At 50.4% G+C, this 26,372-nt stretch overlaps 1 protein-coding gene across 1 annotated transcript in view; it reads right to left on the bottom strand.

Moving 5' to 3' along the window:
• Positions 1-24,454, bottom strand: part of LRP4 (LDL receptor related protein 4) — a 41,600-nt gene extending 17,146 nt beyond the window's left edge. Inside the window, exons 1-28 of the mRNA XM_029209391.1 lie at positions 24,406-24,454; positions 20,107-20,253; positions 18,837-18,953; positions 18,285-18,398; positions 17,812-17,928; positions 17,348-17,476; positions 16,992-17,111; positions 16,465-16,590; positions 15,722-15,847; positions 15,398-15,532; positions 14,923-15,048; positions 14,374-14,604; positions 13,341-13,497; positions 11,495-11,712; positions 11,158-11,334; positions 10,652-10,774; positions 8,512-8,720; positions 8,256-8,337; positions 7,370-7,475; positions 6,407-6,608; positions 4,508-4,697; positions 4,292-4,423; positions 3,233-3,373; positions 2,781-2,867; positions 2,502-2,673; positions 1,716-1,878; positions 1,368-1,593; positions 707-1,010 (exon numbers count right to left, since the gene is read on the bottom strand). Coding sequence (XP_029065224.1) covers positions 707-1,010; positions 1,368-1,593; positions 1,716-1,878; positions 2,502-2,673; positions 2,781-2,867; positions 3,233-3,373; positions 4,292-4,423; positions 4,508-4,697; positions 6,407-6,608; positions 7,370-7,475; positions 8,256-8,337; positions 8,512-8,720; positions 10,652-10,774; positions 11,158-11,334; positions 11,495-11,712; positions 13,341-13,497; positions 14,374-14,604; positions 14,923-15,048; positions 15,398-15,532; positions 15,722-15,847; positions 16,465-16,590; positions 16,992-17,111; positions 17,348-17,476; positions 17,812-17,928; positions 18,285-18,398; positions 18,837-18,953; positions 20,107-20,253; positions 24,406-24,454 — 4,226 coding nt within the window. The remainder of the gene's footprint in view (positions 1-706; positions 1,011-1,367; positions 1,594-1,715; positions 1,879-2,501; positions 2,674-2,780; positions 2,868-3,232; positions 3,374-4,291; positions 4,424-4,507; positions 4,698-6,406; positions 6,609-7,369; positions 7,476-8,255; positions 8,338-8,511; positions 8,721-10,651; positions 10,775-11,157; positions 11,335-11,494; positions 11,713-13,340; positions 13,498-14,373; positions 14,605-14,922; positions 15,049-15,397; positions 15,533-15,721; positions 15,848-16,464; positions 16,591-16,991; positions 17,112-17,347; positions 17,477-17,811; positions 17,929-18,284; positions 18,399-18,836; positions 18,954-20,106; positions 20,254-24,405) is intronic.
• Between the last annotated feature and the right edge of the window lie 1,918 nt (positions 24,455-26,372).

The raw sequence follows: 26,372 nt of genomic DNA on the forward strand, positions 1-26,372 counted from the left end.
ACACAACCTTGTAAATAACCATAAGCCTTGGCATTTGGCCAGCGTTCCTGCATTATAATACAGATACTTGGTTTGGCTACATGGCCAACTGATCAATGAGTCTTAGAGGATCACTGGAGCTCCTGCAGAGCCCAATGGTAGAGGTAGAAAGCTCCGGGTCCCCAGCCCGACTTTATCTGTTTGTTTTACATACTGGGCTTCTATTAATCTTTTTTTGTTTAATATTTATTTATTTATTTGGCTGCGCCGGGTCTTAGTTGCGGCATGTGTGTGGGATCTAGTTCTCCGACCAGAGATGGAACCTGGGCCCCCTGCACTGGGAGTGTGGAGTCTTAGCCACTGGACCACCGGGGAAGTCCCTATTAATCTTTAAATAGATAAATTCCCTGGCGGTCCAGTGGGTAGAACTCCGCACTTCCACCACAGGGGACACAATCCCTGGTTGGGAAATCCCACAAGCCGAGTGGCGTGACCAGAAAAAAAAAATCTTGAAACACTTCATAATCTTTAAATAAACGAAAGAAAACAAAAGTTTGAAACTCTGCTGTAAGTGATAACATTATAAAGCATACAGTTCAGGGTCAGAACTCACTATCCAAGTTGCGGAATCACTTAGTCCATTTAGAGGTCAACACAGACAATAACCTCACCTATCAAAGGTCAGAAGCAGGTCTGTGTCTTCTAGAGGTCTCGGGGACCCTCATACCTGATAACATCCAGGAACACATCTGTGTAATAGACCTTTCCATCCACACTGTCATAATCCAGGGAGATGACATTGTTGAGCTCGGGAACGGGCACGTGCACATCTGTGTGGTCGCTGGTGTCCAGTGAGATACGCCGGATGGAGCCGCGGCTGGAGAAGAGCAGGTAGGTCTCAGGAGAGGGGTCACAGGTCTTCCCATCTCCCTTCAGCTGGATGCCAGTGGGGCAGGCACAGGAAAAGCCAGAGGGCCGAGGCAGGCAGAGGTGAGAGCAGCCACCATTTCTCGAACTGCACTTGTTAAAACCTGAGAAAGAGAAGCATGAGTTTTGACACCCAGCCTGGAATATGGTCTGAATCTTATAAAAGGCCCTAGTTTTTTGTGCCTGATTGTCTGCTATTCTACATAACAGGATTCAGTGCCTGGCAGGGAAGAGGCAGAAGGAGGAGGGGTGTCTCCAGGAGTCCTTTGAGGGTGACAGCACCCTGCTGTTGCAGTACCAGCCATACCCAGAGGGAACACAGCCTGATCCTGCAAGGGGGCTTAGGCAGGTCCCTGTCTCTCGGGTTGTAAAGGCATCTCTGTGCTCTGGATATATCTCTGATGTTGAGATACCCCCAGGAAGTCAGAGGCTCTGGCTTACAGCCCTAGGGGTCTTCTCACCCAGTGGCTGTGCCCTGTCCACAGCCTGGATGTCCATGAGGCCTGGCAGGTTGGACCTCACCAGGATGACATTGCTGCCAGTACCCTTGTCGGCACGGTGGATGCTACGGGTCTGCCAGTCAGTCCAGTAGATATAGGAGTCGAGCAGGGTGAGGCCATATGGGTGCTGCACAGGTGACACCAGGGTGTGCCGACTGGCACCATTCAGATCAGCAGCCTCAATTCGCTGTAGAGGAAGAAGAGGGTGAGGGGTGGCTATCAGAAGACTGGGAGCCCTCAGCGGAGATCCCAAGTAGGCCTCTCCCATATCCCCAGGCTTCTGCAAAGCAGCAGGAGCAAGACCCTCACCTCCGTGTGGGCATCAGCCCAGAGCAGCTGGGAGCTGGCCTTGTCCACAGTCAGTCCATTGGGCCACCCTAGGTTGTTGCTAATGAGCACGGTGCGGTCTGAGCCATCCATTCCAGACCGCTCTAACTTGGCATTCTCCCCCCAGTCTGTCCAGTACATGAACCTGGGCAAGAAACAATACTAGCTGGTTATCTCCACAGTTCCTGTATACTGTGAGTACTTAGCAATATGCCAAACACTGTGAAAAGTAGCTACATGCACAAAAGGGAGTTGTTGCTTAACGAATACAGAATTTCAGATTTGCAAGACGAAAAAGTTCTGGAGATCTGTTTCACAATAATGTGAATATACTTAACACTACTGAACTGTACACTTAAAAATGGTTCAGACGGTAAATTTAATGTTATGTTTTTTACAATTAAAAAAAAGTACTTTCCATGCATTATCCCACTTAATCCTCACAAGGTCCACAGGCATGCATTTTCATTATCGGCTCCGTTTTAAAGGCAAGGAAGTGGAGGACCAGGGAGGTTAAATATTGGACCCAAAGTGACAGACGCAGCTAATAAATGGTGAAGAAATTTGAATCCTGGATTTCTGATTCTGAGGTTCATGCTTTTAACCTCTACACTATACTGCCACCCTGAAAGAAGTCACAAGGAAGTGGAAGTGCCCCAGAGAGGTCAGTCTCAGTGCTCCTTTGAAGCACGCTTGCTCTCCACTGGCCCCCTTCGCCCCAGCTGAGCCAGCCCATCCCGCAGCCTGGAGCCACAGAGCTGCTCTCACCCCATCTCGTGGTACAGTACAATGGCACGGGGGCTGTCAAGGTTCTGCCACACCAACACCTTCCGCATGGACCCGTCCAGGTTGCCCACTTCAATCCGGTTGGTTCCTGTGTCTGTCCAGTACACTTTCCGGCCAATGGCATCCACTGCGAGCCCATCTGTGGTCTGCAGCCCTGCAGGAAGTCAAGACAGCACACTGGCTCCTGCCTTAAAACAGATGGGATATCTCCCCCAGCTCTGTAGCCAGACAGGTGGTCCCCGGGCTGGGAGCAAGGCCCACCTGTGGTGATGATGTCCTCGTGCTGTGAGCCATCCAGATTGGCACGGCTGATCCTGTGCAGCGTGCTGTCTGACCAGTACACTTTTCCTGGAAAGGGAAGCCTTGGCTCAGCCTGGACTTTCACCCTGCCCCCCAAAGGAACACACACAGCTAACATGCCCTGAGACACCAGGGCATGTCAGAGAGCCCTATACCCCTGAGCAGAGGATATCAAGGGAAATACAGAAATATCATAGCAGGATAGCTCTTGGCAGAGATGAAGAAGAAGGCCCCCAAACCCCATGCCCTCATAACCAAAGAGAAAGTGCTATAGAGATGGGGCAGGGGTCGTGCCAGAGGGAACGGGGAGCCCCCAGGCTCTTACCAGGAGGCAAAGGTGGTGGGAAAGCAAGGGCAGCAGTTGCTGTAAGGCAGGGACAGTGGGCCAGGAGAGAAGGGAGGGCCACACAGACCTTCCTGGGGATCCACTCCAATGGCAATGGTGTTCTTCATGGTAATGTTGATTGGTACCACCACATCGGCAAAATAAGGGATGTCCAAGGAGACCATGCGTATGTCTATCCTCCTGGCGAAGATGAGGAAACTGTTCATGCCTGCCCAGGTGGGGAGAGAAGGAAAGAGGACAGTCATCCTAGCACAGCCATTAAGAAGATTTGGAGTAAGGCAAACTGAAGTTCATGCCCTGTCTCCATTAGTTTCTAGTTTTGTGATCCTGGGCACATTATTTAAATTGTTTAAGGCTCACTTTCATCATCTGTAAAATGGGGACAATAACAGGGTGGCTGTAGGAATAAAAGAGATCACGTATGGAAAACCCTTAGCATTGGGTCTGATACATAGTCATCACTCTTTATTAATATCATGAAAATGAATCTCTTTGAAAGACCTTTTACCATGAAGTTTAAGAAACTTCATGTTAGGTGAAGGAGGGCTTTACCTACAACCTGAGAAGCACAATTCAGAGCTCCTTTCTTGCTCTAATTCCCCAGGAAGTTAGGGTTCAAATGCAGCCTACCATGCAGCAGCCCCTGGGGAGAAACCTCAACATCCAACATCTGGGCAGCCAGGTCCTGCTTCTGAGACCTTTCAATTAAGGTTATACGAAGGTTGTGCTGGTTGTGTGTACTCACAAAAGTGCCATTTCCAAAGGAGGTACCATCAAATTGTAGATATCATATGTTCTAGTATTTACTATACCGATTTTGGGCAGAAGGAACAAAACTGACTTGTTCTAACCGAACAATTTCCCAACAGATAACAGTAAAGTGTCTGAGAAAGGAGCATCTTTTTCTAATATGCATGAAGACACCATGAGACCTAGTTGGATCCTACTTCTAATCCTGTCTACCTGCTCCTCTGGACCTCTTCTTTTTTCTAAAAGCTTCATCTCGCCCCTAAGCCTCTAGAAGCTTAGGTTTCTCAGACCACACCAGAGTCCACTTGCAGGGAAGAAAGAGAGCCACTGCTCCTCCCAGAGAGGCTCTATCTAGGTCTGTGATGCTTAGACCTACCTGGTGAACAGGTCTTGCCATCAGGCATCAGGTTGATGCCTGTGGGGCAGGTACAGCTGAAGGCACTTGGATTTGGGGACCGAAGACACAGGTGGCTGCAGCCGCCATTCTCCGTAGCGCATGGCGTGGACACTGGGTGGAGAGGAATGGGTCAATGAGAAGGACCATTGCAGAGGGAAGCAGAGGAGAAGCAAGTGTGGGCCAAGGGCTGCTTACCTGGGGGTCGCCGGCGGTGGAAGACGTGGATGTCCATGAGGTTTTCCAAGTTCTCCTGCAGGGTCTCCCGGTCCAGTCCCGTCAGCCGGTCGGCACTCTGAATACTCTTGGTCTGCCAGTCAGTCCAATAGATACGCTCTCCATAGAGGGTCAGCCCAAATGGGTGGGGCAGCTGGCTTCCAATCAGTACCTGCCAGGGACCCAGCACTTGTGTCATGCCCCAGCAAGTCCTGACAGTACAGAGCAGTGGTCAAGGGCTCAGGTGAGGAGGCAGGATGCAGCTCTGCCAGTACCACCTGCTGTGTGACCTTGAGCTAGAGCTGGTTATAAAATCTGAGCCTTGGTCAGCCAATCTGTGATATGATCGTGACAGTGCCTGGCTCCAAGGGTTGCGTGATGATTGTAAAAGATCATGTATTATTTATATAATCTCAAAGTGTCTCTGCACAAATTACTTATTAATTACAAAAGGAGAAATGGCAACTTCACAGTGGACACCACCTTAACTGTACCACCAAAGTTGGTATCACAATGATGGGACAAGCTGACATCGGTGGCTACTGATAAGACACATTGAAAACTCAGGACACAACTTTACTTACTGTAGTATTTCTGCCCCAAATGCATAATCTGAACTTAATCATAAGGAAACATCAGACAAACTGAGGGACATTCTACAAAATAACTGGCATTTACTCTTTAAAGATACGAAGATCAGGAAAGACAAAGACAGGCTGAGGAAATGTTCCAGATTAAAGAGACATGATTACTAAAAACAACTGTGATCTGGGATTGGATCCTGGACTAAAAAAGAAAAATGAAAAAAAAAAGCTATAAGGACATTATCGGGGCAATTGGTGGTGAAATTGAATATAGACTGTGATTAGATAGTAATATTGTATCAATGATAAATTTCCTGGTATTGATCATTATATTGGGATTATGCAAGACAGTGTTCTTATTCTTAGGAAATATGCACTGGACTATTTTGGGTTCAACGGCAGGATGTCTCCAATTTAATCTCAGATGGTTCAGAAGAATTGTGTGGTGTGTGTGTGTGGACAGAGAGAGAATAAGAATGATATAACAATGTGGCAAAGCACTGAGTAGAGCTCCCTGTGCTATACAGTAGGTTCACCTTGCTGTACAGCTGAAACTAACACAACATTGTAAAAACACAACATTGAACTAACTATACTCCAATAAAAATTAATAAAAAATTATCTTCAAAGTTGCTAACAAAAAAAAAAACAATGTGGCAAAATATTAGTTATTTTGCACAAAATATTAACTAATATTAGTTATTGGTTCTTTTTACTATTCTTTTTTTTTTTTTTTTTTTTTTTTTTTTTGGGGGCCTCTCACTTTTTTGGCCTCTCCCGTTGCGGAGCAGAGGCTCCGGACGCGCAGGCTCAGCAGCCATGGCTCACGGGCCCAGCCGCTCCGCGGCATGTGGGATCTTCCCGGACCGGGGCACGAACCCGCGTCCCCTGCATCGGCAGGCGGACTCTCAACCACTGCGCCACCAGGGAAGCCCTCTTTTGACTATTCTTACAACTTGTCTGTAGGTTTGAAATTATATCAAAATAAACAATAAAAACAAAGAGAGAAAGAGGTCATGGGCCCAGTATGCAACTGGTGATTAATTAGCATTAGTGTTGATGGTTATCAGGAAAGCACTTATACCCCCAGACCACAAGCCATATGATCCCTAGTTTCCTTTCTTCATCAAGGAGCAGGGACCCCGGGCTCTGGAGCACAGCCGCAGTTTCAGAGAAATAGCAAATGCACCATGCTGGATCACCCCTAGGCTTCCCTGGGTCCTGTTAGCTGCCAGCCAGGAAGCGCCACCCTGGAGGCTGTCACGGCTGTGGGAGGATGCCTTAGCGCCACCCTTACCTTCCTTTTGCTGCCATCCAGTCCGGCAAATTCAATCGTCTTCATGCCGGCATCAGCCCAGTATAGCCGCTGGGACCCATAGTCAATGGCTAATCCATTAGGCCACGTCAGATTAGAAGAGATGATGACCTGACGACCTGAGGCATCCATGCCAGCTCGTTCAATCTTGGGGCTTGCACCCCAGTCCGTCCAATACATGTACCTGGGCACAGGCAAGGGAGGTCTTACAAGCTTTCCAGTTAATACCCAGTGGGGATTCAGGGTTCCTAGGGTTTGAGGGTTTCTGCTTGCTATAGCTACCCCAGCCTCTTGCCTCAGTTCCCAGCCCCCTTCTGGGTTCTGGTCTTGTCTCTCACATCCCTATCAAAAAGTACCCGAGGATCTTAAATGTTTCCTTGACTGGATGGGTTAAATAATTACGGTATATCAACTTAACAGAATTCTATATAACCATCAAGAAGAAAAAAATAGATCTATATAATCAAATGGAAAGATAGCTAAGATATATAGCCAAGTGAAAACCCAAGTTACAGAAGAGTATGCCATTGTTGTCAAACCAAAACCATCACCTCCACCGCTACATGTACGCATACACATAGAAGAAAATCTGGAAAAAATACCCTAAACTGTTAACCACAGTTTTTTTTGGAGAGTGAGATTATAGGGAATCTTCACTTTCTACAAACTTTAAAAAAAACAACAACAATGGATTACTTTGGTAAGCAGACCAAAAAGCCAACCAAACAAACCAAAAAACAGAAAAAGAAAAAAGAATTTTAAATGTAAAAGGTTTCCTTGTCCATGAAGGAGACAGAGTTGTCATGATGCTCTGTGGTTTCTATAGCTGCTCTTGCTTCCTTGGTGCGCCCGTGAGATCTAGCCACTCTCTCTAACCTCCAGACTCCCGCCTAGTACTCAGATCTGGGGGTGGGGGGAACTTGTTCCAAAGGGGCTGGTGCTCACCCGCCCATGGGTTCCACTACGATGTCTCGGGGACGATCAAGGTTTTCCCAGATGAGTACTGTTCTCATGCTGCCATCTGTGTTGGCCACTTCAATCCGGTCTGTCCCTACCAAGCAGTAAGGGGCAAAGACATTAACTAGTCTTGGTCATTCACCCTCTTACCTCCCATGCCCAGCACAGAGCACGGCATGTCGTAGATGCTCAAGAAATACTTTGTGATAAATGCGCAATGGATATTTAGTGAATTGAATTTCAAGAAGAAATTCAAGGAAGAGATCAGTTCCATTTCGTGGAAGAGTAAGGCTTCCTCAACCCAAGCAACCCACTCTGTCCTATAATCTAAGGCAATGCTTCTCAAACTTTAGTGTGCACAAAAACCAGAAGAGCTTGTGAGAGTAGAGATTCCTGAACCTAACCCCCCGAAGATTCCAATTCAGCAGGTCTGACGTGGGGCCCAGGAATATGCGTTTCTACCAAGTTCCCAGGTGATGCTGATGCTGATCCTGCTGGGAACCACACTTTGATAGCTCTGGTTTAAGGCATTCCCCTTACCTCCCACATTTAACTGCCTAATAGAAAATGCCTCTTTTACCAAGACAGCGATGGAAGGAAAACCACGGGGCGTAGGTTCCTTATCTGAAATGACGCAAAGCATTCTCAAGCATAAGCTGCACAGCAGGAGCAGCCGCCACTTGAATAGCAAATGCCCACCTCAGACGTGAGCTGCTAACTTCAGCTCTGCAGCAGCCCAACCACTCCTGACCTACCAAGGACTTCAGGTCAAGACAGAAATGGTCTAGGAGGGGCACTGGGCCCTTTGTACCCGAGGCCAGGGGTTTAAATAAGAGGATCCTAGAGAGCCAGGCCATAGCTGCCCTCTCCATACCTGCATCTGTCCAGTACAGCTTGTTGGTGACCCAATCAATGGCCAGGCCTGCTGGGCTCTCCAAACTGGTATCCACTACCACCTAGGCAGGAAGCAAAGCTGTGTCACCAACTGGACTTACACCCCAGCTCTGGGGCCTAAACTCCACCAATTCACAGGCTGGCAAAGGTAGGGGAAGCCCTTACCCAGGAGAAGGCAAATTCCATCCCTCAATCTCTGCCCTCCCCGGGGGGCCTGGGCCCACGCTGGGACCTACCTCCTGTCCTGTTCCATCCCACTTGGCCCTGCTGATGGTGTCAGTGCTGACATCCGTCCAGTACACGTGGTCATCCCGGGAGTCCCAGTCAAGGGCCACAGCACTGCGCACGTCAGCCAGTGGGATGACATCATCGGACAGGTCCTCTGTGTCGAAGCTGATCCGACGGATGTCCATCCTTCGGGCAAAAAGCAGGAACTTGTCAAGACCTGATCAAAGGCCGAAAGGGGTCTTCTTTTAATGCTCTAAATCCAGTAACAATGACAGACACAGACGCTCACCTGTGTGACATCTGGTTCAATCACACTTCCTGGGGTCTGGTGCCCTTTGTCCCCTACTCTTCACACCTCAGGCCCCCTTTAAGCATCGGGCAGCCCGTGCTGGCACAATCAGACTTTAAGATCCAATGGAAGTAGACTCGACCGGGGCCCAGAGGTGCATCCTGTTTAAGCGTCTGTCAGCTTCATCTCAGCTTGCCTCTCCTGTTACTTTGCTCAGGCTCCTCTGGTGTACTGGCTAAGTCACTGTCAACCCCACCCTGCCTCTCTGCCTCCGTGTCCGCTTCAGGACTTCTGCTCCACTCCGTCATCTAGATCCCTTCTTCTTGCTCTTCATGACTTCAGCCAATAATGACTATTTGCAGAGCACTTACTCCTTGCCAGGCACCGAGCTTGGTGCTTTTCTTGCCTTGTCTCCTTTACCCTCATAACAACCCTTTGTGGTTCATGCCATTTTTTTTTTTTGGTTCATGCCATTTTTATTCCCATTCTCTGGATAAGCAATCCTGAGGCTAACAGCGGCCAAGTAACTGGTCCAGGATCCCACAGCTACAAAGCACCGAAGCAGGGACTTGAACTCAGGTCTGACTCCAGAGATGGAGCTCTGGCCACACCTCTATAGAGCTTCTTCCCAGCTGGCTCTTTTCCATCCCCTGCCCCTATTCTGGTCTGTCTGAATATTTCCCCATATACTATTCTGCTTGGAAAGGCACTTCCTGCCTAACTTTATCAGCTATCTTCTTTTAAGCTCTGGGAAACCTTTAAGGGGAAGTTCCTTGCATCTCATTAAGACAATCTGGGAATAGTTGGGCACAAAAGAAGGCAAGGAAATGAGGTTCTCAATCAAAGTGTTGAATGACCACTGCCCCTGTTCCTCTGAATAGTTTTCCTAATTTCACTCTCTGGAAAAGACCTAGATCCCAAGAGAAATTTGATTTTAACCAGAGATAAGAGGATCAGTGGGCATACAGCAGTAAATGAGAAGAGCTGTGATATGTGAGGAATTACCCCAGCCCCTTGCTGGTTGTGCTATACACCTGGATCACTCTTCTCTGGACTATTCTTAGGAAAAAGCACCTGCACCACTGAGCTAGACAAGGCCACCCTCTCAAGGCAATACACCTTCAGGAGCTCAAAGGAAGCCAGAGTAGCAGTTCAGGGAGCCCCCTGGGAATCCCATTATCTTTCACTCACTAGGCACTTATTTATCCAGGGCTTATGTATGCAGAGCACCATCAGAAGTCCTAATCTTACTCTATGGTTTAGGGGCTGAGAGAAAGTCTGTAACAGGGTGAGGCTAAAGGTAAAGAGCTAGGAAGCCATTCCCCTGCTTTGTAGAAGGGCCTAGAACCCTCTTGCTGCCTACAGACAAAGCATCCTGGGTGAAATGATACAAAAGCCTGGCTGCAGGAGTTCATACTTGACTGGGTGGTGTCGCTGAGCCTTCAGGGACTACTGCTGGGCCCTCAGCCCTCAGCTTTTTGTTTTTTGTTTTTGCGGTACGCGGGCCTCTCACTGTTGTGGCCTCTCCCGCTGCAGAGCACAGGCTCCGGACGCGCAGGCTCAGCGGCCATGGCTCACGGGCCCAGCCGCTCCGCGGCATGTGGGATCTTCCCGGGCCGGGGCACGAACCCGCGTCCCCTGCATCGGCAGGCGGACTCTCAACCACCGCGCCACCAGGGAAGCCCAGCCCTCAGCTTTGACATGGGAGCCCTCAGCCTCTTACATTCTTCCTCTCCAGGGGCTACCTGAGGAGGCCGGCTCCTCCCCACAACTGGCAATCCCTGAACTCCTATCCCTTGTTCCTTCCACCCACCCTCACAAGGCATGTCCATTGAGGCACGTGCCCTAGACCCACTTACTCTGGGCACAGGCGTGGCTGCTGATCTTGCGGAAGCCAGTGGGGCAGGCACAGGTGTAGTTCTGTCCACTGGGAAGACACAGGTGGGTGCAGCCTCCGTTGTTGTCCCCACAGCGGTTTTTCCCTGCTCAAAAAGCCCAGAGCAAGGTCGGGTAAGACCAAAGGTTGGGAGAAGCGGTCCCAAGACTAGTGAGTAGTGGTTTAGCAAGGGTATGAGTTCCCTCAAGGGAGGAACTACGCCTTATTATTTTTTATATCTGCCCCACCTGTGAGCAGAGTGAATACCTGACACACAGGAAATGTCTGCATGAATTAGATGGGGACAGTGAAATTGAAAGTCCTTCATGAGTCTCAACGTTGTACTGCCCTAAATTTCCAGCAGAGGGAGGGATTCGCCCACATCAGTGCTAATCTCAAATTTCCCCGCGAGAAACAACGGCAACTGTTGACAGGTGCAAGGAAGGCTCTCAGAAGCACTGGAGGCCCACCAGGTGGGTGGTTTTTTACCTGCAGGCTGGCGCTGGGGGTGCAAGGTGTGGATGTCCATGGGGAAGTGCAGTTTGTTGCGAATGATCTCCTGGTTCTTGCCAGTAAACTTGTTAGCACTATTGATGCTCTTGGTGTGCCAGTCTGTCCAGTACAGGCTATCTTCAAACACGGTGATGGCAAAGGGATGTGGGAGGCCTGGGGGAAAGCCCAGGATGACCTCAGTCTAGACATGGCCTGCCTGGCCCCTGGGCCCAGGCCCAGCAACTGTACAAATCTCACCCTCTGCCAAGGCTCCTGGGGGCTGGGACAGTGGAAGTAGGATGAGAGATAAAGGAGAGTGAAGGGAGGGCCTCACCCTGGCTAATGACAGCCTTGCGGTGACTCCCGTCCAGATTGGCCCTCTCGATGACGTGGTGCTTAGCATCCACCCAGTACATACGACGCCCGGCATAATCAATGGTGAGGCCGTTGGGCCAGAAGAGATGGGTATCGGCGATGATACGGCGTCCAGAGCCATCCATGCTGGAGGCCTCGATGCGGGGGGTGTTGCCCCAGTCTGTCCAGTAAATGGTACTGGAAATAGAAAAAAGGACATTGCGAGGAAGGCAGTAGAGGGTGGGTAAGTACCCAGGATAGTAATCAGGCAGAGGGCTTTTATTGGTTTAAACCATGTGACTCCAACTGTTAGGAGACACATTGTTTGGTCTGCAGAGCATTTTTTCAATATTTGAATTTAAATGTCTCTAGACAGGGCATGTATTCATTTAACAAAAAAAATTTTGGAGTACCTGCTACGAGCAGGGCATATCTATCTTGGGTATTGGGAGTGCAGCAGTGAACAAAACAGACAAAAATCCTGACCTTGTGGAACTGACAATACACTAGTGTGATACGACTTAGGACAAGCACTTTCTTCTTTGTCACAATGTCTACCACCGCCTTTTGTAATGTCACACATGCACGCGCATGCGCGCACACACACACACTCTGTGTTTCTAAAACAGCTGACCTGCAACTGTAGGATCTTAGAGGACACTTCCCTTGATTAACTGCACTTAAATTTTTCTTTTTAATATTTATTCATTTGGCTGTGTGGGGTCTTCGTTGCGGCACAAGGGAGCCTTCGTTGTGGCGCTCGTTCGGGCGCACGGGCTTCTCCCTAGTTGTGGTGTGCAGGTTTTCTCTTCTCTAGTGGTGGCGCACAGGCTCCAGGGCACATGGGCTCCAGAGCGCGTGGGCTCTGTAGTTTGTGGCACGTGGGCTCTCTAGTTGAGGCACGCAAGCTCAGTAGCTGTGGCGCGCGGGCTTGGCTGCCCCACAGCACGTGGGATCTTAGTTCCCTGACCAGGGATCGAACCTGCGTCCCCTGCATTGGAAGGCGGATTATTTATCACTGGACCACTAGGGAAGTCCCTGCATTTAAGTTTTAAAAACCAGAAGCTAAGAACTTGCATTTCAGGAGACCTTTCTTCTAATAATAAAATTATTAATTTTTATTTTAATTTTAAAGTAATGCCAGCTTCTTGCCATTCAACTTTGCCAGGTTTTTTTTTTTTAAGTTATTTTATGCTGATTTACTTATTTTTCGGTTGTGCCGGGTCTTAGTTGCAGCTCGCCAGCTCCTTTAGCTGCAGCACTTGCGCTTTTTTTTTTAGTTGCAGCCGGTGGGCTCCTTAGTTGTGGCAGGCAAACTCTTAGTTGCGGCATGCGTGTGGGATCTAGTTCCCTGACCAGGGATGGAACCTGTGTTCCCTGCATTGGCAGGCAGATTCTCAACCACTGTGCCACCAGGGAAGCCCCCTATTAATTTTTATTAATTAGCTCAACCCTGTGAACTAATAACAAAAATACTAAACATCTACCACTTACATAATGTGTTTATGCCACATTTAAAATGCATCATCTCATTCAATCTTTAATCTTCACACAGCTGTGAGGTAGGCATATTTTCGATCACCAGTTTAGAAATGAGTAAAATGGAGACATAGAGAGATTAATTAGCCCAAGGCCATACAGCCAATTACTGAAGAGCTGTAAATCCAGGTGTGTCTGAGTGCACAGCCAAGGCTATTAACATCACCCTGTGAGGATGCCCGCCCCCCCCCCCACACCCTACCAATAAAGTCTGGCCCAGGTGGCGGGGGGAAGTGTCCCTGGAGGTTGCATGAGGAACCTGGGAGCTTGAGCCACAGCTCACTCACCCCTCCATGGGGTGCAAGGCAATGGCCCTGGGCTTCTCAAGGTTCTGCCATAGAAGCACCTTCCGGTGGGCCCCGTCCAGGTTAGCCACCTCAATCCTTGATGTCCCTGAGTCGGTCCAGTAGAGTTTGTCATGGACCCAATCCACAGCCAGGCCCCCTAGAAAGAGGCCATGGAAAAATGTCAGGGGTTCAGCCCAGGCTCCTCTGTGCCATAGAAGCAAGGGCAGCTCTTACACAAAGCCGTTTCTTGGGCCAGGTACTCTTCTAACCATGTTACACACACTAACTCATTTAATCATCACAACAGCTGTGTGAGCTAGGTACTATAATGCCCATGAAGGTGAGGATATTGAGGCACAGAGAAGTCAAGTAACTGTCCAAGGTCATGCATTTTCTCCTCGCAGCCAATCACATTCCACTTCACGAATCCTGGCTCCCTGACCCACACCCAGGGTCCCCGACTGCACTGGCCCAGGGGTTTACAAATTGTGGCTCAGGGGTTCACAGAGGAACATCAGAAGTCCCATAAGCATTTGAGTCAAATGTGCTCAATACCAAATTCTAACCCACTTCCCTTGCTTGTAGAATGGCCTGAGATTGCAAAGTGAGCTTTTGTTTTTCTAATCTGCAAACATTTGGATATATTTATCTGGGTTGATCAGAATATTCCTAACACTAAGCAATCAAAAGTCAGAATTTAACTGGATGCAAGGCTGATAGAGAACTGTAACGGTCATCCACAAATCTCGGATTTCAGGTGGTTACATTCATCAAAACGGTCTCATTACTCTTGCTGATTGAGCTCATGTTTGCTTTACAACCAGCAGATGTTATAAACCTGAACCTATAAAATGAAGGTAGACTAATGAATGTTTTCCATATTAGAGTTCCATCCAAGATTTCACTGCGAGAAGAAGATGTTCCGCTGCCTAAGGTTTGTAGCCACTCGCCTGTTCTTTCCTCGCCTGTTCTTTCCTCGATGGCTCTGCATGTGGTGTGGCCCTGCCCCTCCCCATGGGGCCTCGTTCCCTACCTGGGCTCTCGAGCCCTGTAGACACAACCTCTTCCACATTGCTGCCATTGAGGTTGGCGCGGAGGATCCGGTCCAGGGTGACATCGGACCAGAAGACAAGCTCACGCCGGTGGTGGAAGTCGAGGGCGATGGCGTTCTCCAGGTTGTTGAGCAGCAGTGTGTACTCAGAGCGGTGCGGCAGCACCTGCCGGATGTCGATGCGGTTGGCGAACAGTAGCACAGGCTCCGGCCCTGGGACGTGGCATAGAAATGGGGCCCCCGCCAGGCTCCAGAGCTGCCCTTGGCAACATCAGCGTGCACCCCCAGCTCCAGGGGGCCCCTAGCCCGCTAGGGCACGTCCCAAGCTGTTAGCATCAGTGCTAGAAGGGTGGGAGCCTGCAAAGTACACATCCCACCCCAGCGGGGTTTGGCTTGGGGCTCAGGAGGCAATTCATAGCTCCATTTTACTGCGATGGAAACAGCTAACTCTCGGCAAATCTCCAAGCACCGGAGCACCTGGCTGCCAGGCTCAGTCCTCTGCCCACCCAGCCAAATGCCAACACCCCTTACCCAGAGCCTTGCAGCTGCGCCGGTCAGGCCGGAGTTCGTAGCCTGCTTCGCACCAGCACTGGAAAGCCCCCTCGCTGTTGGTGCAGCCCTGGCTACAGTACCCCTCCTCGGCACATTCATTCACATCTGTGAGGACGGAACGTGGTCAGGAGATCTCTGTTCTGCCATCCTCCCACCCCAACTGCCCAGCTGATGAGCTGCTTCCCTGCCCACATACCCATCTACTTTCCAGGCCTAGTGGGAAGACTATTTAACAAGCGGTCAAGGGCTTCGAGTTCACTCTGAGCTGGGCTGGAATCCCAACTCTGCTAACTCACCTCTCTGAGCTTCCGTTCCCCCACCTTTGAAATGGGAGGGATAACAATCCCTACCTCCCAGGGCTATTGTGATCATGATATGAGGTTACGCCCATCAAATGCCTGACCCATCGGAAACACAGCTGCCTGGCCCTGCTCCCACCCAGGCCCCAGCTCACCCTGGCACGTGCGTCCGTCCTCGATGAGCCGGTAGCCTGTGTGGCAGGTACACTGCACTGCCCCCCGCACCATCTGGCACTTCTGGGTGCAGCCACCATTGTTAACATTGCAGTTCTCCTCACCCATCCGGGGCCCTGTGCCAGCCAAGCCAGAGATGGGAGTTGAGCCCAGAATCCTCCCCCAGACAGCCAACTTGGCATTCCACCTGGACCACGAAGAACAGCTCCTGAGGCTGCAAGAGTCACTGGGGAGGCTTCTCTTTGAAGCGTATGGGTGGGGCTCAGCCACAAACCATGGGTGGGCGCGCCCGGGGGGACACTCACGGCAGCTCTGCTGTGGGCTTTCGTCGCTGCTGTCCCCACAGTCATTGACCCCATTGCACAGCTTCCTCTGCCCGATACAGCGCCCATTCCAACACAGGAACTGGTCCGAGGCACAGTGGGGGCTTCCTGGAGAGGGAGGGAGGAAAATGGGGAAGGAGGCGGGGGAGACCCAGGTCACATCAGGGCAGGGCTTGGGTCAGCAAAAGGATGGGAGCCTGTCATTTTCTAGGGTGAGCTGGAGACAGATGAGACTCAAGGTGGGAGGGTCGGGGTCCAAGGCAGGAAACAGCTCAGACAGGGCTGGCTGAACGTCTGCATGTGTTTTCTCTCCAGGACACCGCAGTGGGACGGTGAGGGGTGTGGGACAGAATGAGAGAGCACATCCATGTGTCCGGCACCAGTGTGGCTAGGGGAGGGGGCATGGGGGCTGTCAGCCAGAGAGCAGTCCTTGCTCACGAGGCCAGAGCACCAGGCACCGGCCATGTGTGAGTTAGGATGTGAGAGGCCATTGAAACTCCCAGCCCTGATACTGTGTTCCAGGCCATGAGACTGCAGGTCAACAGATGCGCCTGGATTTGACACTGGTAACTGAGAAGAGCAGGAAAAATCCAGGTCATGGGCAAGATCTGACTAAAGCATCACCTTGGCCCAAATGGAAAGGCAGCAGTAACACCCTCTTCCCACCCCTATCCTCCAACCCACCTATGGGTTAACGGGCCTGGGGTACCCCTGGGAGACTCTACCTGTGTTCTCACAGTTCTCTTCATCGCTGTTGTCCGCACAGTCGTCCTCCCCATCACAACGCCAGGACAGACGGACGCAGCGGCCTGACCGACAGCGGAACTGTTCCGCCGTACATATCGAGGTGGCTGGGCAAAGCAAAGGTCTAATGAAAGCCGGGCCCCACGTCAGCCCAAAGCACCACCCTGACACCCCAAAATGCGCTTTATGCCAGCACCCACGCCACTCTTCTTGACAGCAGTGTCACAGCTGGTCTATATGGCATCTCTGTGGGAATTGGAAAAAGGTGCCTTTTCCTCAAGACACTTTACTGCCATCTGCTGGAAACTGCCATGATGACTATATAAATCTACAGAGTCATGGAAGATACGTCTACTGTGGGACTGGCATCCTTTGCACCTAGCACCTCTGGGCCATGCCCAACCTACACGACTGTACATGGTGGTCCTGTCCTAACTGTCTTCAAGCTTTACCGGTGGTGGCCTCTCTCTACTTCCAGCCCAGGCCTTCGGCACCGCCCCCCACTCACTGCAGTTGCGCTCATCAGATTGGTCATCACAGTCCGCGTCGCCATCACAGCGCCAGCCCGCGTTTATGCACAGGCCACTGTCACACATGAACTCCCCAGAGCGGCAGGGCTGGTGGGAGGCTGCGGAAACACGATAGGCTTCTGTCTCTAGCTAGTCCCTGCACCCAGTGTCCCATGGCAGACCAGAAAGCCACAGCCCCAGCACCCAGGCTCTTCTATCTTTGCTCAGTAGGGACCAGGGAATCCAAAAGCTTGTCCCCTGAGCTCCTGACCCAGGTGGCACCTGTGCCTTGCCACCCCAGGAGTTCCTCCCAGCCTGGCCTCCCCTCCCCCACCCAGCTGGCCAGAGCACTCACAGCAGTCAGACTCGTCCGACCAGTCTCCGCAGTCATCATCACCATCGCAGTGGTAGATATCGAGGATGCAGCGGCCGTAGGCACACTGAAACTCCTCCAGGTTGCAAGGGGGCACTGGCACTGCTGAGGCTGGAAGGAGGGCAGGGGCGGGGAGGGGAATACACTCAGTCCTGGACAGAGGAGAGGGGCCCTGACTCCTCAAAGGAGCAAGATGCTCAGACAAAGAAACCAGGTTTCATTTGGGATGGCCCTTATAGACTCCCATATTCTGGTGGACCAAAGGGAGACCTCCCTTCCCACCTGGGGAACCTGTTCCCTCCCTGGCTCAACCTAGGAGGAGCCACTTCTTAAGAACCCACACTCCTTGCCCACTGTTCATGCACTCCTCAGCCTGGCTCTCAGCCCATGGGATGGAGCTCTCTGCCCCATCCCAGCCCAAGAGCCTGAGTTCTGGGGCCACTCACGACAGCTCTCCTCGTCAGAGCCATCTTTGCAGTCAGTGTCACCATCGCAGTACCAGTGCTCAGCGATACAGCTTCCATCGCTGCAGCGGAATTCCTTGTCGGAGCACTTGCGCATGTCTGGGGGGACGCAATGGGACAACAATCCTGCAGGAGCCCCACCGGCAACCCTCCTGCAATCCTCCCTGACTCCCATCCTCACTGCCCCTGGGAGTCTGACCCAGGCCCTGCAAGACACCACAGATTCGGTGCAGACTCCCAAGGGGAAAGCCGAAGCCCTGGAGAGACTGGGCCTCAGGCTCCTATTCTGTGGTTCCTGGGGGGTCTGGCTGCTCTGCCCCTCCTGCTCTCCTCCAGCTGCTCCAGGCACCTGGGCAGTTCAAGGTTCGGGCAGTGCTAGAGCCCCTGCTGCTCTTTCTCCCCACGGCCATGCCATCCACCAGCCACCCCGCCTGCCTCCCTGGAGCGCCGCTCACCACACTGCTCATCGCTGTTGTCACCACAGTCGTTGTCACCATCACAGTGCCACAGGCTCCGGATGCAGTAGCCGTTCTGGCAGGGGAACTCGTCTTCCTCACACTCCCGCGGGGCTGTGGGCACAGAGCGGTCAGGCTGCTACAGGCAGTGGGGCCAGCGCCTGGGAGCCCAGCAGAAAGCCTTGCAGAGCAGAGCAGCCAAGCAGCTCTGATGCTTCCCAAGGGAGCCTAGGAGGTGGCTGTCTCCGGGGGCTTATCTGACCAAGAGAAGAGGTGGAAGGACAAGAGCCAAAGACCACGGGCTGGGGCATCATTTTCAAGTCTTTATCGAATTTGTTGCAATACTGCTTCTGTTTTATGTTTTGGTTTTTTTGGCCGCGAGGCATGTGGGATCTTAGCTCCCTGACCATGGATTGAACCTATACCCCCTGCATTGGAAGGCCAAGTATCTACCTCTGGACTGCCAGGGAAGCCCCTGCGGCATCATTCTCTGACTGAAAATTGTTTCCCAGCAGAGCTTGATGGAACCTGCCCAGCCCCGCCAGCACTCACGACAGTCCTGCTCATCTGAGTCGTCCTCACAGTCGTTGTCCCCGTCACACACCCAGGAGCGGCGGATGCACTTGCCATTGTCACAGTGGAAGTCAAGAGGGGAGCAGGTGGGTAGCACTGAGTCCCGGCAAAAGAAGGGAAACGAGTGTCAGTCTGGTGCACTTACTCAGGCAGGCTCAACCGGGCCAGAAATCCTTTGGTAACTCCCTGTCTGAATTACAGTCCTTCCTCACGGACTCCTACGCCTGCCCCCAGCTGATGGAGAACCAAGCAGAAACAGCAGTTAAGAAGCCAGAGCTTTCTCAGGGAGTGGTGGTCAGGGATTCAGAAGGCAGAAGAGCCCAAGGAGCTCAAAACCACTAGGAAAGCAGTTAAGGAAAACATGAAAAGACAAACAAAAGTATTTTTCCCCATTTCCTCTTATCAAATGATGATTGACACACCTGGGCTCAATTTCAAGTTCAAGAACTCATCACTTATCACACAAGCCAGTTACCCTCTCTGAGCTACAGGTTCTTTGACTGTACAATGGGGATAATTATAATTGACTCAGCGAGGTCTTTTGAGACCTCCAAAGTGCTACATGAAAGTGAGCCATTTACCATCATCACAATTAGCCAAACTGATTAGGGTTAATAAGGTCCAGGTTGTAGCTTCACTCTTCTGAGACTAATTAGCCTCCCTCAGATATAGGTGCTGCAGGGTGGGGACTGCACCCCTGAATCCAGACAAGTAACTGGCTCAGGAGTAATATTACTACATACCCAAGACAGGATACCCTAGCCTGTTGTGCATGTTACTACACTAGGGGAAAGGGGAGATTTAATGAGAATGTGTGATTTCTTACAAAGTTTATGTTATTTGAAAAGGTGTGATTACACAGAATACCAACATAAGAAACACAGAAATACTCGGCATCCACGTATAGTATGCACATTTTAAAATGCACAAATATGCAATAGATACACATATTCACATAAATACAGAGAGATCTATTTAATTAAAGAGACCACCTGTAACTTCAAATGTTTTCTCCTGTACTTGTTTCAAAGTTTGTTTTACTGGCCATACATGCATGGAAATATGGGAAATACGGGAGGGCCGAAGCCATATATATTGTGAAGAAACCACCCATCTGTTAATACCTGTCACCCTCGAGAGAGTCCAACTCTGAGTCTGACACAGCTGATGCACAGAACACGCCATCACACCTGTCCTTGCTCCCTCACACCTTCTACTACTTCCCAGCGTCCCATGGGGAGGCTCTTACTACATCCGTCCTCATCGCTGTGGTCCCCGCAGTCGTTGTCTCCATCACATTGCCACTGGGCGGGGATGCAGGTACACTCGCCGAGGGCACTCACTGCACACGTGAAGTGGCTCCGACCACAAGCACACTCGGGGCTGCTGGCTAGGCCTGGGAAGAGGGAAGAGGAACCAGTGAGGGCTCAGCTCTCACGCAACCAAAGCCCATTCCAGGGGGGCAAGGTAGAGGAGCCAAGTCTAGGAGCACCGTCACCTAGGAGGCCACAGTGATGCTGCAGGGAGGTGTGGACCATATAATCGTGCCTTCCCCCTCCTCCAAGGCACAAATGGTCAAGAAGATACCCTCTGACTTTGGGCTCACAAACAGTCCAGTATCCCTTCTATGACAGGGTTTTTTTGCACACACCCCCAAAGGCCCAGGGACAAATGATGCCACCTAGAGGGCTGGTGGTCTTGAGGAAGGGGAGCCAGGGACAGCATGGGCGACGTAGAAAGGTTTCCATATCCTTCCCTCCAAAACTAGGTGGAGTTATGGATGCTTTTGCCTCTATCCAGGACCAGGACATTGGCCAGGGAGAACAAGAAATAAGAGTGGAATTAAAATGCTGGAGCCCCTTTAGGGATAAGAAATCACACGAGGGAGCAGAGAGCAACAGGCGCTGCTGTGAGTCCCTGAGTTAGAACTCGCTTTAAGGAGGGTGACCAGGAGAAGCGGGACCGGGAAACCAGGCTGCCTCAGGGCAGAGCGACTGGGACCAGTCAGAGCCTTCCGGTCTGCGGGACTGGCCACAGCCTGGAGAAAGGATGGCAGAAGCAGCCCCTCCCACAGCCTCCGCAGCACACAGCTGGGCTTCCCTATTGAGCATCCAGCTATCTGCCTGGCCAAGTCCCATGACCGGCTGCTGTGCCCCCTCCCCAGCGTGCCCAGCAGGATGCCCTGGGATGGCGTGTGAATGGCTCGGTGCCCCCGCTCCAGCCTCAGCTGGAACAAAGGGTTCTGCCAGGGTCACTCTCCCCCCTCCCAGCATTCATCTAACCCGCTGGGCTGCTGCAGCTGGGAAAGAAGGGGGTCACCTCTCCCTTGCTCATCTCCTCCGCTTGCTTTCTCCTCCCTTTCCTCCCCTCAGCTGGGCCTTGCCCTCAGGCTGGGCTGGAACAGGGAAGGAGTCAGCTCCCGAATTGCCATCCCGCTTCCTTTCCTATTTACAGGGCCCAGCTTCTCTCTCGGCTCATCTCCTTGACTACATCCTCACCTTGTATTATATTACTCAAGCCAGCTTAGGGTTTAGGGCCCAGAATGAAAGGGTGGACTGTTATTCCCACCAAAAGCAAGAGGGGAGCCAAAGACCCCTCCCTCTCCACTTCAACCCCAAGGATAAGTGTAAGCATAAAGCAAGGGGCCCTAACCTGCAAATGGATGGGAGGGATGGCCAACCTTTGGTATCTGTGAACCCCTGAAACTACAGGCAAAGTGTACGTTTCTGGAGTGAAGGACCACAGCTTTCACCCAATCTTCAACTGAGGCCTTGCCCTCCCCCTCCACATGCTAAGGGAATCAGCTGCCCTAGAAAAGATGCAGGATTTCCTGCAGAAGCCACAGGAATCCATCTGAAAGGAGCAGCATCTCTATACCTCATAGGAAGGCCCTACTCCAAGCCCAGCACTCCTGTCTCTCCAGATCTCTCTGCAAGTACAGGACAGAGGATTCTTCCCAGGGAAGCACTGAAGACCCAGTCCCATCCTCTTGGGTCTGTTCTGAGAGCACTGAGAAGGGATGAGGGCTTTTTTCACTCAGACCCTGGGCACCAGAGCCTGAGGAACTTTTGTAAGTTTGACCAGCTCATCACAGTCTATAGGCACTGCTTTAGGGAACTCTGGCTGGGATGAAAGAGCAATGACTAAGTATTCCAGAGGACTCCATGCCATGGGGCTCACCACCAACACGCTGACCTCTTTCTCAGGGAAGAATGGTGAAGAGGAAGAATAAGGCTAAGAATAAAGCTAAAAGTCATCCCAATGAGGGATGATTTTTCTCCTTCTTTGAAGACTGGCCTCAGCTGAAGATTGGGGGCATTTGGCAATGCATGATGACATTTTGGTTGTGACTGGTGGTACTGGCAGCATCTAGAGGATAAAGGCCACAGATGCTGCTAAATATCCTACAATGTACAGGGCAGGCGCCCACAACAAAGAAGTTATCCAGCCTGAAATGTCAATGGAGGTTGAGAAATGCTGCTAGCCACGCACAGCAGGGAGCGGGGCCACACCAAGGAGGAGATCAGGGTAAGGGGGTGACAAGAATGGAGAGGAAGAGGGGGCACTGGGGGGAGAGGAGGAGGAAGCACTGGACCTGGAGCGGACAGAGCTGGGTCCCACTGACCAGCTGTGCCCCCCTGTACGAATCCCGTAGCCCCTTAGCCTGTTTCCTTGTGTGCAAAAAAAGCCGCAAGGGTTGGACATGAAGATAAATGTGAAAGAGGCTAACCTCCTGCCTGGGAACACCAAGGATGCTCCATAAATGCATACTGGGGGTGTGCAGGCATGAGGATTTGGGGGCTAGCTTTTTCTGAAAGGCCTTGATTTTAAGAACCTCAGTACGAGGATCAGGAGATCAAGGAGAGCAGCATTTCAGGCTGCATGCAAGTCAAAAGGAATCCACAAGGTAAAAGCGGAGCCTTCAGGGTTTTTTTTAGCCTCCCCCCAGCCCCCTTTTGGCTGAGTGATAGCAGAAGTCCTGAGTTTCCCCTGCAGACTTCAGGAACAAAGCATTCCATCCAGTGGGCATCAAGTTAGTTGCTGAAGAGTCATGACTTCCTGCATGTCAGAGCAACATCTGAAGGTCAGGCAGCCAGCGACAGGCAAACTCTTGGCTTGGGTGTTCATACAGTAAACAGACACATTATACTCCAAACCCCAGCTCTTCTGGACAACTGCTGCCCCTCTGGGATCCTGGGAGGTGGAATTCTGCCTTTTCACTCAAGTCCTGGCTGTGATCATAAAGGACAGCTTTTAACCCTTTTTAACTAAAAGAATGGTGAGTGAAGAAAGGATACAAATGACTGCGGGTGGCAAAACGCGGTCTTCATTTTAAGAAGTGTTCAGTTAGAACACTCAGCTGTGCTTCTGGCCTTGAAAGCTATTTGCCAGCCACACTGCAAGCTACCGTGGCCTCAAAGGGCATGGAACCTTCAACCTAATGCAATTCAACATGGAAAAGACCTCCTCCCGAAGTGTTCACTATCCCTGATCATCAAGTTATTCAGCTTTTAGGATACATGGTAATGTGCTCATAGGGCCTTCCTGGGAGGTTAACCAAAATCTCAGCCATCTGACCACTTTCTCACTGCTTTCTTCGGAAGGAAAGCAGGGAAACGCCCATCTGCTTACACTATCAGGCACAGTGTAATACGTGAGAGAACACAGATTCTTGAGTCAGAGAGGCTGGAGTTCAAGTCCTGGTTCTACACTAACTCTACAGCTTTGAGCAAGTTAGTTAATGCCTCTGAGTCTCAGTTTCCTCATCCATAAAATGGGAATAACAACAGTTCTACCACAAAGGGTTTTGTAAAGATTAAATAATCCATGTAGACTGCTTAGCGCAGGGCTGGCACACAGCAAAAGCTTCATAAAAATACAGCCATCATTTACTGAGTACTTACCATGTGCCCTCCAAATACTTTTCTAAGTGCTTTTCTTATGTCACATCATTGAATGCTCCCAACAACCCTGGGAAGTGGCACTGTTATTATTATCACCACCTTACAGTTGAGGACACTGAGACACAGGGAGGGGAAGTCTGTTGACAGGTCACACAGATACTAAGGGTTGGAGCCAGCATTCACACACAGGCAGGTCAATTCCAGATTCTCTGCTCTTAATCTCTTCATGAATACTGCCTCCTAATAAGTGGTATTGCTATTATGAGAATTTCCAATACCCTGAGATCAAAAAAGGGGATTTATAACACTGGGATTTTGGGGTCCTTCTTTCTGCATTCTGGATTGGCAAATGTGCAGTGAGTTTATGGATCTCAAGCAGTGACCTCTCCTTCTGGCTACTGCTGAGGCTAAAGACCAATTTCCCTTGCCCTAAGGTAAAGTAGTGAAGCAAGGAGAGTATGGAACCCTAGCCCTTTGAAAGAGTGCCTCGGTACCGTGTTGGTCCAGAAAAGGGCAGGGCTTTAGACAACAAATGATTATGTTTTGCAGTTTTTCTTGACAGTTTGCAAGCTACTTCTGCATACACACTTGCATTCTCACTTAATTATTACAGGACTACCCATTTAATTGGTAAGATCACCTACTTTGGCCCAGGTCATGGGGTGAGTAGGAGAGCCAGGATGGCAGCCCCATTCGGACCCTTAGACCAATATTCTTCTCTTAATATGATCTCAGAATCTGGACTTTCAATAAAGCTTCCCACTGATGCACACTCAAGTTACAGAGGCACTGCTGGGAATTCCCCTGGCTGTCCGATGGTTAGGACTCTGTGCTCTCACTGCTGAGGGCCCAGATTCGATCCCTGGTCAGGGAACCAAAATCCCACAAGTCACGAGGCACAGGCAAAAAAAAAAAAAAAAAAGAGAGGCACTGCTCCCGATCGCCCCACAGAAAGCTCAGCTCAAGGTGGACCACACCTGTCACTTGGAGGCCCAAGGTGTACAGTGACTATACACAGCTACAGAGCAGCTTTTTCAAGTTGAACCGGAAATGAGAAGGCTTAAGGGGTGTTCTGTGAGTGTAGGGATATGACAGCTACCCCAACGTGGAAGGGATTACAATGGGAAAGGGAGGAATCATCACTCATATAAGTGAAGGATGTTTTATTTCATAACATACCAAAGCTCTCTTCTCTTCTCCTAACAACTGGCAGCAACGGTGAAGATATAAACCTTATTTAATGAGGATAAGTTATTTGGAATGACTTTGAACTACATGCAGGCCAGTCAAGGGACCAATCCACTGATTTCAGCTCCTTGGGCAGCTTACTCAGTAAGCGTCTCTCACTGAAAGGGAAGCCCACGCAGCGAGACAAGACTGACATAACTGAAAGGGGTGAAAGCCAAAAGCCACATGGAAATGGATCTAGTCTCACCCAAGAGATACCTGCAGTCTGGAGAGACTCGGGTAGCTATACAGCCACTGTTTGAGAGGACAGAGCCTGCACAGAAAACATTGGAACCAATACCAAACAAGGTAAATGGCTGGCAGTAGAAGGAGGCCAGAACATGAACCCTTTCTTGATGCTGCCCCACCTGGACCCACAAAGCCCCAGCTGAACTGAAAGCCCCTGCTGTGTGCCCCAGAGGCCCTTGGTGTCTCCTCTTATGGTAGCATTTAGCTCACTGTGGGACCATTGTTCACTTACTAGACCAGAAGCCTCTTGATGGTTGGAATTGTATGATATAGAGCTTTGTATTTGTATTCAGTGCACAGTTCAGTGATTGGTAGGTAGCGATGATCAATATAAGTTTGTGAAACGAATGAATGACACATTCCATTAGAATCTTGTGACAGTTGGGAGTCATAGGAAAAGAGAAGCCCAGAATATGAGAAATAAAAGTGGTTGTTTCCTACCTACCCTATACTCAAGAAAACAGGAATCTTCATTTTAAGGTGGCTTCCTAGTTCTATCCAGCTTAAGTTCACGCCTTTCTCCAACAAGAGCTCCTTTCACTGGCTGTATTATCAAGCTGTGATACTGACATGCCGTGACTCTCCTTATTTCTGTCCCTAGATCCCTAGAGGCCAGCCTTACCTGGTTTGAAAATCTATCTGATAAAGTCTTCTCCTAGTGGGCCCTCTCAAAAGTGATACCATAAATCACATGATTATTGGTCCCAACAAGGTCAGCCTTCTCTTGCCACTTTTAAACACAGAAAAGAAGTCCTTAATGGTCAGCTTCCAAAGTTATGAGGCAGGAGAGCATAGTGTTAAGAACATGGAAACAAAACTAAGCTAATTCCTGGCCATCGGACCAGGTATAATCTCTTTACACCTTAGTTTTTCATCTGGAATATTGGGATAATAAGAGCCCCTACCTCCCATGGATATTATGAGAATTGAATTACTTAATTCATAAAAAGCCCTTAGCATAATGCCTGGCATATACTAAGCTCTTGATAAATGGTAGCACCTACTATTGCTATTATAGAATTTGACTCATCCAGACTGTCTTATCCATCCACCCCATGATTAAGCCCTAATATTTCAGGGCTTGAGATGTCGAAAAATCCAACTGTGCGCCAAGCTGCAGTGCTGTTCCCATGGG

The sequence above is a fragment of the Monodon monoceros genome, unplaced genomic scaffold, assembly GCF_005190385.1.
Source record: "Monodon monoceros isolate NGI ecotype Baffin Bay Population unplaced genomic scaffold, NGI_Narwhal_1 Super_Scaffold_7, whole genome shotgun sequence".
In the NCBI taxonomy this organism is placed as follows: domain Eukaryota; kingdom Metazoa; phylum Chordata; class Mammalia; order Artiodactyla; family Monodontidae; genus Monodon; species Monodon monoceros.